General features: G+C 52.3%; 3 protein-coding genes across 3 annotated transcripts; 1 reads left to right on the top strand and 2 right to left on the bottom strand.

Annotated features, from left to right (window-relative positions):
- The first annotated feature begins 42 nt into the window (after positions 1 to 42).
- TMEM199 (transmembrane protein 199) lies at positions 43 to 5,076 on the top strand. Its single transcript, XM_070394180.1, has 6 exons — positions 43 to 275; positions 1,532 to 1,605; positions 1,912 to 2,001; positions 2,492 to 2,534; positions 2,747 to 2,859; positions 3,716 to 5,076. Exons 1-6 carry the CDS (start codon positions 65 to 67, stop codon positions 3,809 to 3,811), a joined length of 627 nt encoding a protein of 208 aa, XP_070250281.1. The 5' UTR covers positions 43 to 64; the 3' UTR covers positions 3,812 to 5,076.
- Positions 5,077 to 6,872: 1,796 nt separating this feature from the next.
- Positions 6,873 to 7,771, bottom strand: SEBOX (SEBOX homeobox). The gene is made up of 3 exons (XM_070395324.1): positions 7,741 to 7,771; positions 7,420 to 7,580; positions 6,873 to 7,253 (listed from the first exon to the last, which is right to left on the bottom strand). Exons 1-3 carry the CDS (start codon positions 7,769 to 7,771, stop codon positions 6,873 to 6,875), a joined length of 573 nt encoding a protein of 190 aa, XP_070251425.1.
- Positions 7,772 to 9,575: 1,804 nt separating this feature from the next.
- Positions 9,576 to 12,514, bottom strand: VTN (vitronectin). The gene is made up of 8 exons (XM_070394189.1): positions 12,366 to 12,514; positions 12,153 to 12,272; positions 11,754 to 12,077; positions 11,535 to 11,674; positions 11,117 to 11,273; positions 10,799 to 10,951; positions 10,002 to 10,343; positions 9,576 to 9,773 (listed from the first exon to the last, which is right to left on the bottom strand). Exons 1-8 carry the CDS (start codon positions 12,427 to 12,429, stop codon positions 9,661 to 9,663), a joined length of 1,413 nt encoding a protein of 470 aa, XP_070250290.1. The 5' UTR covers positions 12,430 to 12,514; the 3' UTR covers positions 9,576 to 9,660.
- Between the last annotated feature and the right edge of the window lie 1,363 nt (positions 12,515 to 13,877).

Raw genomic sequence — 13,877 nt, 5'->3', positions numbered from 1 at the left:
CTTCCGGCGCACGGCTGGCGGAAGTCCCGGCTGGGGGGTCACGTGACCATAGAGCGGACCAGAAATGGCGTCTTCCTTGATTGCCGGCGAGCGGCTGGTGCGCGCCTTGGCCCCCGGCGGGGAGCTGGAGCCCGAGCAGCTTCCACGCAAGCTGCGGGCGGAGCTGGAGGCCGCCGTGGAGAAGAAGCACAAGGGCGGTGACCGCCCCCGGGGTCCCGCACGCCTGGTTCCCTTCCGCCTGGTCCGGGACCTGCACCAGCACCTGAGAGAACGGGGTGAGGCCCACTCTCCAGTCCGGAGTCGCCTCCTTTCCCCCAGAGCCTGTTCCCTCTTGAGGCCTTGATCGCACCTCAAGCATCTTTACCCATCACGCTCCTTCGCCCGCGGAGCGGTCACCGAGCCAAGCCAGGACTCACCTTATAATTAAATCCCAGGCCACCTACTCCCTTCACAACTTCCGTGGGAGTTCCTACTGGATGGCAACATGTACCTGTGCGGTTTCTGCTTTCTGCAGTCTCCACTTCACTTCCGTGCCCAAGGAGGCCCACCTGACCTTGGAAAAAGTCCCAAGTCCCGACCCAGTACCATGTCACAGGTTCAGTTCCTTTTAAGCCATAATGAGCTTGTCCTGTGTGCGAGCCTGGATTTCTTTCCATCTCAGAAGTAAAAGTCGTCAAATCGGACTCTTTTGTTGTTGTTAATCCTCATCCGAAGATATTTTTCCCATTGATTTTTAGAGAGAGTGGAAGGGAGGAAAAGAGAAACATCGATGTGAGGGAGAAACATCAATTGGTTGGTTGCCTTCTCCCAGGCGCCCCAACTGGGACCCACCTACGTGCCCTTGACCAGAAATCCAACCCCAGACCCTCCAGGCTGCAGGCTGGTGCTCTAACCACTGAGCCCACCGGCCAGGCACATCTGACTTTACATAGGATGATAGACAGCTGTGTGGGAAGGTCTGAACTGGGAGTGGCACCTGAGCCCTAGTCCGAGCTCTGCCACTGACTCCCATGGGAGGAGACGTTTCTCTTCCTTGGACCTCAGTTTCCTTAACTGTAAAGGGAGGAAATAGGACACACTGGCCTGTAAGGTCTTTTGCTAAAATGAACATTGCCTACCCAGAAGTACAAAGGATAGACTGCTTGACTGTTGGAACTAAAAGGACCTTAGAGATCCTCTAGTACAGTGTTCTCTGAGTAGTCCACACCTCTGTGACTTGAACTTCATTAGGGCAGTTCTGTGGTGGCCACAGAAATGACTTCACCTACAGGCAAATGTAAATGGCTTACGGGTTAGTGGTGACATCGCTGGGGTAACTGAGAGCTGACAGTTAAACGCAGCTGTGCAGCAGGAGGAGATGATTTTGTGGAATTGTCTTATATTCTTCCCAATTGAAAATGATCTTGGAGGTGAATTGGTATAGGAATGGCCATGCTTTATTTTGGGGGAAAGACTAGATCCTTCTCTGATCTTAATCCTTCCACCTCAGCTCTATGGATCATTATGTTTGTGGAAATCTTTTTCTTCCCAGATTCCACACTGTACCTTCATGAGCTCCTAGAAGGCAGTGAAATCTATCTCCCAGAGGTGGTGAAGCCTCCTAGGGTATGTAAGGGGTATATTTGTGACAGTGGATATTGGCTGAGTTGAGCTTATCTGTGATACATCCAGGTTCATAGGTCAACTTTTGAGTTCAAAATCTTGTCTTTTAAATCCTTGGGAGCTGGGGTGGGGGAACCAGATATTGGTCCTCCACATTTGACATAAAAGTTTCCAAAGCGGTGGAGGCGGAACTGGTACGTGGGTCTCCTAGTACCCTTAGCAGTGCTTTGCCCCCTGAAACCAATGACTGTGACATGTTTTCTAGCAAGCTGGGAATGTCATTCTTCTCATTTGATTTTCCTGCCTTAGAACCCAGAGCTAGTTGCCCGTCTGGAGAAAATTAAGATACAGCTGGCCAATGACGAATATAAGCGGATCACCCGCAATGTCACCTGTCAGGTAAGGGCCTGCTCTTCAATACATGGACTTGAGTAGCCCCAGAAAGCAGGGCCCTGCACTGGAAGGCACAGAGGAAAGAAACAACATAGTCTGTATACTCTTCAGGGACCAAAGCAGCTCTGTGTTACAGAAAAACCAAATATAATTCCCAACTTATTCACTGAGACTCTGGGCTTAGATGGTGACCGATTCTTCAAGGTTGTAGAGATGGGAATGAACATTGGAGCCTTTCTTCCAACAGGTCATGCTCCTGCCCCAGAACAGTCGAGGGGTAGATGAGTACTGGGAGCCTGTGTCCTTTCTTTGAAATGCTTGATCTGTGGTCCAGAAAAGAATCTAACTGGTCACAGACAAAAGAATCCATGGATAAGAAAGAGTTACAATGCTTCGGGGAATAAAAAGGGCTGAGCCCAGACTAACAAATGGATACTCTCTGGGCCGCCCCTGATCTGCTTCCATTCTGAAATCATTTGTTTTTTCTTTTTCCCAGGATTCAAGGCATGGTGGGATTCTAAGTGACCTGGGCAAGGAAGGTGAGAGACTGAGATATTAGGTGCTGAAGTCTCTCCCTACGAGGGCTCAGTCATGATACTCCTTCCCATCCCATTACTCTGGGGTTAAGCCTGAGCTATTCAGGTTTGCTGGTTAAGGGAGACCCAGTAGATGGGGGAGGCAGCTGTAGAGATAAGAGGACCTCCTGGAGGATGCTGAGCTAAAAGTTTCTTCCCTGGGTTCCTCCCCAAAGTGAGGTCAGTGAAGGCTGTGGTCATCACCATCTTCAACTTCATTGTCACGGTGGCAGCCGCCTTTGTCTGCACTTACCTTGGAAGCCAGTATATCTTCACAGAAATGGCCTCGGTGAGTAAGCACTGGCAGGGTAGGGTGCTCCAGGTGCGGGTGTTAGTGGGAAAGGGAGGATGTATGTGAAAGTGCCTTGCATAAGTTAGGCAATGAATAAATATTTGTGCAGTAAACAAGAGGAGTGTTTGCTAAGTCAGTCAGAGAAAGATAAATATCACATGATCTCACTCATTTGTGGAATATAATGAACAACATAAACTTGATGAACAAAAACAGATCCAGAGACAGAGAAGCATCGATCAGACCATCAAACCTCAGATGGAAGGTAGGGGAGGGTGGGGGTGAGGGGGAAAGATCAACCAAAGGACTTGTATGCAAGCATATAGGCCTAACCAATGGACACAGACACCAGGGGGGTGAGGGCATGAGCGGGATGGGCGTGGGGAGACAATGGGGGGATAACAACACATGTGTAATACCTTAATCCAGTGGTTCTCAACCTTCTGGCCCTTTAAAAACAGTTCCTCATGTTGTGACCCAACCATAAAATTATTTTCGTTGCTACTTCATAACTGTAATGTTGTTACTGTTATGAATCGTAATGTAAATATCTGATATGCAGGATGGTCTTAGGCGACCCCTGTGAAAGGGTCGTTCGACCGCCAAAGGGGTCGCGACCCACAGGTTGAGAACCGCCGCCTTAATCAATACAGAAGAAAAAAGAAGAGGAGCATTTGAGCTTAATAGTCTTGGAGGTGGTTAATAACCTCTGGAGAATTCAGATCCTCATTTCTTCCTTTCCCCCCAACTTATGGGCTGGGTTGGGGTTCTCTTCATCCTTAGTAGAGGTGTTGGAGGCTGCAGGGCTGGTGGCTGGCCTTCATCCCCTGAGCCTGGTCCTTTCCCTCCCCAGCGGATACTGGCTGCAGTGATCGTCGCCTCTGTGGTGGGTCTGGCTGAGCTGTATGTCATGGTGCGGGTGATGGAAGGCGAGTTGGGAGAGCTATAACTGGTGCTTCATCATCAAAGTCTGGAGACGGTTTGGAGGGGCTCCAGGCTCCCAGTTGCCAAACACTGACTCTCAGTCAATCCATCAGGTTCTTTGTACTCAGCTCTAGTCAGTCAGGGCCACGCTGCTGCTACCTGCTATTTCCGTGGGCAGCCTCATCTGTCAGTTGCCAGAGCGGGCAGTAGAGGAGATTCCGACAACTGAACAGAACTGGTCTGTCGGTACCTGATCCTGATCCTGATCCTGATGCCTGTCTGCCTTCTCCAGTCCAGTCCAGGCACTGCTGGGCTGGGGTTTTCCATCGAGAGTAAATAGAATCCAGGCCTTCCCGGAAGTGGGCCATGCTGCTTGAACTTGCCCAAGTGTACAAATAGGTTGTCATCTTTGTTCCACACATCCTGGATGCTGGCCTGTAACTTAGTTCTGAAGCCTCCAAAAAGCAGAAAGGATTCCCTTTCTCCAGGTTATGGGGAAGAACTGATCGGAGGTCGTAAAACAAGAAGAGGAGGAAGATGGGTCTGTACAGAATGGCGGAACTGGATGTAAGGCAGCTATCTTTTTGGAATCTTAGTTTCTATCTACATTTTCTTCCTTCTGCTTGTCTTTTTTAGGGTTTCTATATGCTTCTGCCTGTCTCTACCACCCACCAGCCCTTCTTAAACTTCCTATCTTCTCATCACCTTTTGCTCTGTCTCCAAAAATGAAAACAATTCAGGTCGCAACACAGTGTTTCTGCTTTTAATTGCAAAATTCCTTGAACTTGTTTGTGTTTGTGGGGAGAGTATGCCTACTGTGAGATTGCCTCAACTAGTAAAGGGAGGGACAAGGATGATTTTCAGATTTAACTATGAGTAAACATACACGTGAATATGTATACATAATACATTATGAATATGTATACATATTTTTGTATGTGAGCCTAATACAGGATGTTTTCTGTGGGGTTCTTAAACATGTTTGGGTGAGTGTGAAAAATAATATGTAAATGCTCACAGTTGACTAATTGTTTTACATAGTTGTTTTTGGTCTTTACAATAGTCCTGGAGGTTAGAAAAGGAAATGGTCTTAGGCCCCTTTTCCAGATGACAAAACTGAGGCCGAGAGAGATCAAATGATCTACTGTGTTCCTTCCTCTGATAAATGGAGCCAAAGACTCCTAGATGGTCCTGAAGTCTCTGTGTAATGTTAAACTTCTGGAACTTAGATTAGTGGTGCGATGATAGAATCTGTATAAAGCATAATAAATATTTATTGTATTCAGTGTACTTTTATTTCAAATCTGTGAAAACACAAAAGCCCAACGACTTTTATAGTTCTGAAAATTGTGCAGAGTCTGCTCCTAATGGTAGAGTCCATGTTTCCATTTGTTCACTGCATAAGCTCCAGCGGTCTCCCCCCACCCCGTCCCCGAGCACTCCTCTATTCTTAGAAATTATATACTCATTGGCTGAGTAGACATTCCCTCAACAATGTTTACCAGTTATAACAAGTCTGAGCCTGTCATGGCAGTATTCTGCATGAGAGAGGAGGAGGTTTTAGGCCCTTCTGTTCACCATAGATCACATTGAAAAATCCTAGGATTTCTGTTTTCGGTTGGCAGGAATGAAAACAGGAGAAAAATGTAGGTGGCATTTTACAGTGTTTCTAGCAACCTAAACTGTTTTTTGTTTTTTAATATTTGTATTGATTACAGAGAGGAAGGGAGAGTGGGGGGGAGAGATAGAAACATTAATGATGAATCATTGATTAGCTGCCTCCTGCACGCCCCACACTGGGGATTGAACCCAAAACCCCGGGCATTTGCCCTGACTAGGAATCGAACCTCAGCTTCCTGATTCATAGGTTGGTGCTCAACCACTAAGCCATGCCAGCCGGGCAACCTAAACTGTTTTAAAATTAAGTTTTAAAAGCTTTTTGGAGATTCCTGGCTCTCATTTCCAAAACAGAAAGGAGACAAGTATTATCCCCATTTTCAGGCTCATAGACTGAGAGAGTTGCAAGGTTACTTAGCAATGCCAGGATTGCAGAGCAGCTCCAGAACAGGAGGCAGCCAGATTGTCCTGGAACCAGTAGGGTCAGGGCAGGAGTTGCCAGCAGAGGTTCCCACCTCCCCAGGGCCTGTCAGTGAAAGCACTAAGCCCTTCAGTTAACTGTCCCTCTTAACTAATCCCAGCAGAAACCTGGGTAATACCTCCCCCACCAGAATCTGTGGAACTTGGCCCATTTAGAGATTAGGTGATGGAGATAAATTTCAAAAGCAAAGGGCCTTCTCATCCCCATTTGTTTGTATCACACAACAATCCAGATTAAGGTACAGAGTTTGGGTTTTATTTGGAGATTAGTTGGTATTACAGATGACAGTGATAGCAAAACTCAACGCTGCCATGCACACACCACCCTACCCTGTTCAAATCCGTCAGGTTCTCTCCACACCCCCAGATCAGAGGGCAACCGATCTGATCTTTATGAAAATTAAATCAGTGTAAGCTACAAGCTCCTGTTTCTACTTTATTACTTTAATATCGCTTCTTCAGATCCATGGTTCTGATTAATTTATCCAGGTGGTAGGAGGTCAGGAGAGACCTTCAACTATGAAAGGGTTGGTTCCTTGCAGTCTAGAATTAGGACCAGCACACCCTCCTCCCCTCGCTCACTTAGCAGTGAGGTGCTGGCCTGAAGGTGAGAGGCAGCTTCCTGTCCATTTTCCTTTAGAGGGAGGCCGTGTCTTTTGCTTGGGTGAGAAGAGTTGGGGGCCAGGCCTGGCAGGACAGGGGGAAAACATGGCCCCATACCTCATCCCTTTGAAGGTCTCTCCTGCCAAGACAATGGGCATATGCCTCAGGAGGTGCAGGGTGCTGGGAAGCAGGAGCTAGGTCCCATTTACTCCATAGGTCGCGCATCTAGGCTGGCCTGGAGGACAGTGGAAGGGAGGGATCCCTGAACTAAACTTTCTCCCCATAAGAGAATGCCCTTGTGTAAAAGAAGAGGGTGATGTGTTTCAGCTCAAGGGGCAGGTGGGCTACAGGAGCTAGAGGTGGGGGTTTGCAAGTTCTGACCTAGATTAGGAGTGGTCCAGGTTGGTGACAATGGCCGAGGCATAGATGAGTTCAGACAGGCTGCCCAGTGAGGTCTGGGGAGTAGTTTGCTCTGAAGAAAGATGGACCCCTGAAGCCCCAGCTGGCCCCCAAGGAGCTACAGCTTTAGCCCCCACCCAGCCCTGCCCTGGACCCAAGCCAGGAGCCGGACAGGAGGCATGTCGACACCCTGAGATGCACTGAGCCGTGCTGTTGGAGAGTGGAAGCTGGCCTAGTGTTTGGGGCTCCTGAGACTGCTGGAGGGCATCTGAAAGAGAACGGGGTCTCTGGGGGGGCTCAGGCCTGGAGTTTAGGCCTCCTGGCTTCCTGTTCTTGATTCTCTTGGCCCGCCGGTTCTGGAACCACACCTGGGAAGGGAAGAAGAAGGGGTCTCTTCTGGCTCCAGTATCCCCTCCCCCCAAGCACAGGGAAGGCAGAACTTGGAGGCAGGATACTCAGAAGGAGCTGTGGGTCAAGCCCAGAAGCTGGCTGTGTGAGAGTATCCCACCCTGAGGGGGCGGGGCCACAGCTCACCTGTATCTTGGCCTCAGGAAGGCAGGTGACCTGGGCCAGATGCTCACGGGTGCCAATGTCAGGGTAGGGCCGTGCTGCAAACACCCGCTCCAACTCCAGCAGCTGTCCTCTGCTGAAGGTGGTCCGCTTTCTCCGGTGGGGACCCAACCCACTGGCATGGCCTGTGGGCCGAGGTGGAGATCAAGCCAGGACTCGCTTCAAGAGCCTCCACCCCAACCTCAAAGCCCCCAAGAGACCCTGAAGCAGCTGCTGCCTGCCCAAATTTCCCCCATCATACCCTCCCTACATCCTTCCCTGCCAGCCCTTTTCCCATCAGATCACCTGTTGGCAATGCATCCACAGGGTTGGCCATGGAGCTGGCAGAGAGTGAGGAGCCAGAGGGCCATTCCCAGGCTGTGCCCACACCAGACTCCTCTGATTGGGGTTTTATCCTGCTCAGAGGGCTGGCTCCACCTCCAGGAGCATAGAGGTTTATCATCCAGCTTGAGTAGACACAGGTGGCCAGGGGCAGTGTTGGAGCTTGGCTGGGTATAGGTGGGGCAAAAGTTTTGGGGCCCCTGCTCCTCCAGGGCTCCACAAAGGAAGCTGGTCCCAGCCCCACTCCTTGAACTGCACACTCTGGCAGTCTGTGTCTGAAATCCTGGTACTTCATAGAAATTCTCCCAGGGCTTCTTCCAGGAAGCCAAAGAAATCCCTCTCTCCAGTGTTCCCAGGGCTTCAGCCTGGTGCTGGCTGCCTTCAGGGGGGAGTGGGTGCAGTCCTGTCCCACAGCTGAGGACTGGGCTCCATAGGAGTCCTCTGTCAATTGCCAGAGGGGGCAGTAGAGGAGACTCCGACAACTGAACCGAACTGGTCTGTCGGTACCTGATCCTAATCCTGATGCCTGTCTGCCTTCTCCAGTCCAGTCCAGGCACTGCTGGGCTGGGGTTTTCCATTGAGAGTAAATAGAATCCAGGCCTTCCCGGAAGTGGGCCATGCTGCCTGAACTTGCCCAAGTGTACAAATCAGCCGTCATCCTTGTTCCACACATCCTGGATGCTGGCCTGTAACTTAGTTCTGAAGCCTCCAAAAAGCAGAAAGGATTCCCTTTCTCCAGGATATGGGAGAAGTACCTGCTGAGGCTGGGCAGGGTGCAGAGGATGACAGGACAGCAGCAGGGCTGGGAAGCAGCTGTCACCACCAGATCTCCCTCAGGTCTGCTTTAAAGCTTTGTTTTCATCTAACCCTTTCTCTCTGGCCCCTCGAAAGCCCAGGTGGGCTTCCTAGAGTCCAGGAACCTGAAACCAGAGGAGGTTCCACAGGTACAACTGAGGGGTTTTAAGGAAGATGTTTGTATTTACAGCGCACTGGTCCTTGGAAATCTTCTGGGCCACTTACTAAGAGATGTAGGAATATTTGAATTTCCTTTGGGTCCCTGCCTTTCCTATCTCTCCTAACCTCAGTGCCCTGCACCCAGACCCCAGACAGAGTCCTCACAGATGGGGGTCACTAGGGGAGCACAGTGACAAGTTCCCTAGGGACTCAGGTGTCTGAGATAACCACATTTCAGGCTCAAGATGACCAGAAAACTGAACCAGAAGCCCATCCCCTTCACCCCTTCTCTGTCCTCTAAGACCCTAGAGCCGTGGTTGGCAAACTTCGGCTCGCGAGCCACGTGCGGCTTTTGGGCCCCTTGAGTGTGGCTCTTCCTAAGCCTTAGGAGTACCCTAATTAAGTTAATAACAATGTACCTACCTATATAGTTTAAGTTTAAAAAACTTGGCTCTCAAAAGAAATTTCAATCGTTGTACTGTTGATATTTGGCTCTGTTGACTAATGAGTTTGCCGACAACTGCCCTAGAGGTCAACTCCAAGAGGTAAAGCAAGCCCAGGGCTGAGAGGGGGCGCCTGGTGACTCCTGTCATCATCAGAGGGGTTCAAGCTCCTGCTTAGTTACTGGTGGGTTGTTGGGGGCTGCTTAGCTCAGGAGGAGGGCTAGCACCCACAAGGCCTTCTCCAGCCCACAGCTTTGTGGTTCATTAGGAGGCCCTGAGCCAAACATGGACTGGACACAGGAAGGCTCTCCAAGCCACCCTAACAGCCCAGCTTCGCCTCCCTTACCCAGGCAGAGCCTTGCCTCCTTCCTGTCTACCCCAGTCAGGACAGTAATCTTAAACTCAGCGCCAAGGGATCTTTATTGAGCTGGGAGGAGGAGGTTAGAGGAGGAAGCAGCAGAGGGCCCAGATATATGGGCTCCGACTCCTACTGGTGATCAGGGGCTGGGCAGCCCAGCCAGTACTGGGCGATGTTCCGTGGGTAGGGAGGGCTTACAGTGTCCACTCGCTGTGTGCGAAGGTTGACTCGGTAGTACTTGTCTGGAAGAGAGGTTGGGGGAGAGTGAGTGAGACCCAGCCTGGCCCTGCCCACGCCTGCCCTAAAACCCGGTCTCCCCTCAAAGGGTAAGTGAACATCACAACGCAGGCCAGGACTCCTGACCTGGCTTTCCCGAGTCACTGCTCAAGGGCTGAGTTCAGCTCATGGGAGCTAGAGAGAGCAGGGCGGGCCACTGCTGAACCCGCTACAGGGTTGGCAGGGGCTCCTACCTCCTGAGAAGAAGTAGACGCTCTGGATGGGCTCACATTTGGGAGGCACAAGCCAGTCCATGTCGTAATCATAGTTGTAGGTTCCCAGGCCACTCTCCTCACTGGAGAACAAGGACAGCCAGATTGAACGGGATTTCCGGTGGGAGTTGGGGCTGTGGCCACCGGCGCGGCCACGGCGTGATCTGTAGCGTTTACGGTTGCGACGCTTAGACTTAGTGCTCTTGGTCAAGGAGGAGCGGGGAGCTGAGCCTGAGATGTAGATCCGGCCAGCCATGGCTGCATCCACTTTCCCGGGCACACCAGGCCAGTCCTCGCTGATGGACTGGGGCGGTCTGGTACCACCTGTAGCAGGGAAGGGGTTAATGGGGAACCTTGAGAGCCTGGACCCTCCCCCCCCCCCCCCCCGCCCCCTGCCTCGCCCCCCACAGGGTAGTTCATCAGGTGCCCAAGGGCACAGCAAGCTAGCAGCAGAGGTCAGCACCCTGGCTTTCTGACTCTGTTTAATGCCCTTTCCCCTGGCCTCCCTCCACCATGTCCCTCCCCATTTACCTCAGCCACAGCCCCTCCTTTTGCTGGCTGTGCCCTTGGGCATGCTAGGCAAAGTCCAAGGTGTGGGGTCCAGGTGGAGGCAAGCCTTCCCCCCAAAGGTCAAAACAGATGCAAAGTCTGGCCTGAGCAAACAGCTTTTGATGGATAGCTCTACAATCACTTCCCCCTCTGGCCAGCCCAGCCCCTCCCTCTGTCTCCGGGATCCCAGCCCTCTTGAAGGGGAAACAAGACCTGCCCTCCCTCCATACCAGAGGGTCTGTTCCAGAAAAGAAGCTCAAAGATATCCTCCCAGCCGGACCGCTGCATCATGGCAAAGTGTTCAAACACGGTTGACAGGGAGCTATCTTCACACTCCTCCCGACTGGGCTGCTGCTGGAACTCGTACTCCCAGTACTGTTGTCCTGGGGAGGGGTGGGCATGAGCAAGGCTGGAAAGCCCAGAGGCTGTTAGGAGCTCCAGGCCGGGGCAGGGTGGAAGGAGGATGGACATAGGCATCATCTAGGCCAGTCCCCCAAAACTGAGACTGCTCCACTGCCTGCTCATTCTCCCCTCTACCCCCTGAGTACCCTTGAAGAAGTAGACCCGCTCCCGTCCATTGTAGCTGTGAGCGGGGAGGGCGAAGGCTGCATCCACATTGTCTGGAACGCCCGTGAAGCCTTCAGAGATGCTGCGGGGGTAATCAGGGTCCAAGACACCATCCTCGAAGCGCCAGTACTGACTTCCCTAAGGGGGTAGGGAAGGAGGAGGGAGGTGAGGAGGTGGCTGGCTGGGCACGGAGGCAGAGTCCCCCATCCAAGGCAGCAGTCTCAGTTTTAGACTTGTCACCCAGGACCTGGAACCTTGAGCTTCCTTGACCTCACAGAGCTTCAGCCAGACACCAGAGGCTGGGATTCAGCCTTCTTGCCCACCCTGGTCGTCGGCACAACAGCTCTCAACTCCTGCCTGGATACCCTTGACCCTGACCCACAGCCCCGGGCTTGGCACCTTGAAGAGGTAGGTCTTCCCCTGACAGTTGATGCGGGTGAAGGCAGCATCAATGGGGCCCTCGATACCCCAGACATCTTGGATGAGCTTGGGGTACCCAGGCCTCACTGCATATTCATCCAGCTCATAGCAGTACTTCCCTAGAGTGGAGGAGGCTGTGTGAGGGAGGGAATGTTCCTGGGGCAGACCCCCGCCCCAGAGACCTGCCCCTGGAGTCACCTCGGAAGGCAAAGAGGGAACCATTCTTGAGGTCAGTGAAGGCATCAAAGGGCTTCCCACTGCACAGCTCCTCTGTTGAGGATTCGGAGGTTTCTTGATGGGTGCTCTCAGGCCTTAGGGTCTCCATGTCAGGCCCTGGTCCTGGGACCTCTTCCTCAGGATTCAGATCAAGTCCCTGCTCAGGAATGCTTTCAGCGGGCTGTGGGCTACTGTTAATGAGGGTGCTCTCTGTCTGTGTGTGGACACTGGGATTTTCTGTCTCCAAATCGATGCCATCAACCCCGTACTCATCTTCTGCCATAGTGAACACATCCCCGCGAGTCACTGCAGGCAGAGTGGGTGGTGTGAGTCTCCAGCTGCAGAGGGGACCCCAGACCCACCCAGCCATTCTGAACGCACCTTGGGGCTTGCACTCAGCCACGAAGTCGTAACAGCAGCTCTGGTAGTAAGAGCAGAGCTCATCACACTGACACTTCTTTTCCGGGTTGAAGCCCTCGGTGCAGCGATCCTTGCATGACTCTGTGGGGAGGGAGTTTCAGTTGGCACAGCCAAGACCGGCCCACTCTTGCCCACCCTACATTAGCCCAACTGGCCACCAACACCCTCCTGCACCTTGGTCAGCCAGAACAGCCCAGGCCAGCAGGGCCAGCATTAGAAGGGGCCTAAGGGGTGCCATGGCAGGGCCTCTAGCCGCGAGCCTGGCTTACTGGGTTCTGTGCTCTATGCTCTGATGCCTGAGAAAGGGAGGGAGAGGTGGGAGAGAAAGGGAGGGAACCTGAGAAGAGGAGCTGCCTTTCCTGCTTCTCTATTTGTTCAACCTCTGGCCCAGCCCCCAGTGCCTTGACCCTGAGAGGTTGCTGTTGCACAGGGTCACATTCCTGACACTCTGGGCCTGGGAGAGCTGCAAACAGGATCCTTGCCAAGTTTGGGGTTATTTCAGGAGGGAAATAGTACAGTGTGTCTGGAAGGCAGAAAGAAGGCCTACCCCACCACTTACTGGCCGTGTGACCCTGGGCAATCTGCTTTACCTGCCTTAGTTCTCTTTTTGGTAAAATGAGACTAATCATACTTGGGAGATTATATGATTTAAGCAGACAAAATGCCCAATGCCTGGAGTAGCCCCGACTTCAATCTCCATACATGGTATTGATCTATGATCTGTTTGATCAGGCACACCCACTCATTGTGTATTTAGGGCAGTGAAGTGGGGAGGGGAGGAGGAATGCTGGTAAGCACCCTGGGGAAATCTTTTTATCAGGAAAGAACAAAGTTTCATTTCTGGGTTCATCCCTTGGGTGCATTGATTTTCCCAAGCTGGTCTTCACAACACAGGAAATTGAGTGACTATTAACCCTTTGGACTGCATTTGATTCCTGAGTCTTCCACTAATTTACTGCTCCTGAGCAGGCCACTGCCTGTCCCCACCCTCAAGAGTGATCTGGTTCTCCCCCATTTCCTCCCACTTTAAGGCTCTACCCACAAAATGCCCACGAGCACAGAATGCCCGATTCTGTGCCTACTTCCAGGGGTCCACAGAACTCCTGAAGTCCTCCCGCCACCTTCGGGAAGTGATCCTGAGAGTTTCCAGCTGATTTTTTTTCTGTTCTCTGATCAGAGGGGAGTGTGACTTGGGGCAATCTCTTTTCCTTAGGCCTAAGTCGGTTCGCCTATTAAATGGGAACACTAATTCCTCCCTCAGAGGCAGGTTGTAAGGCTGAATTGAGAAACAGGCATAAACCGCCTCTAGAGTTGTACAGAATCGTTATTACGATCACTTTAACTACTAGTAGGGGAGGGGACACACAAGGGTGCTGCTTGCCTTCACATGACCAGTGTCACGGTTAAAACCGAGGCAGTCTTCTCGCTCTCCACCCGCTGCCCCTGCACCCGGCGGAGGGGTGGGGGGCGGAGGGGAAAGGGGCGGGGATGCGACGAGAGGGGAGAGGCCTGGTGAGGGCGTGGGCGGGGCGGGGCAGGACTTGAGGGTGGAGCTACGCAGGAGGCAGGGGCGGAGCCCCGCGAGACCCAGAGGCGGGGCGTCAGCTCGGGTCCGGCTTCTCAGGGGCGGGGCTGCTGAGAGCACCTCTGCCAGCCAAACCAGAGCTGGAGCCGCGCTTTGTTCTG

Source organism: Myotis yumanensis, unplaced genomic scaffold (genome assembly GCF_028538775.1).
Source record: "Myotis yumanensis isolate MYYU_CA2020_CCGP unplaced genomic scaffold, mMyoYum1.0.hap1 SCAF_16, whole genome shotgun sequence".
Classification (NCBI taxonomy): domain Eukaryota; kingdom Metazoa; phylum Chordata; class Mammalia; order Chiroptera; family Vespertilionidae; genus Myotis; species Myotis yumanensis.
The sequence above is the reverse complement of the archived record's forward strand: the minus strand, read 5'-3'. Positions and strand labels throughout refer to the sequence as shown.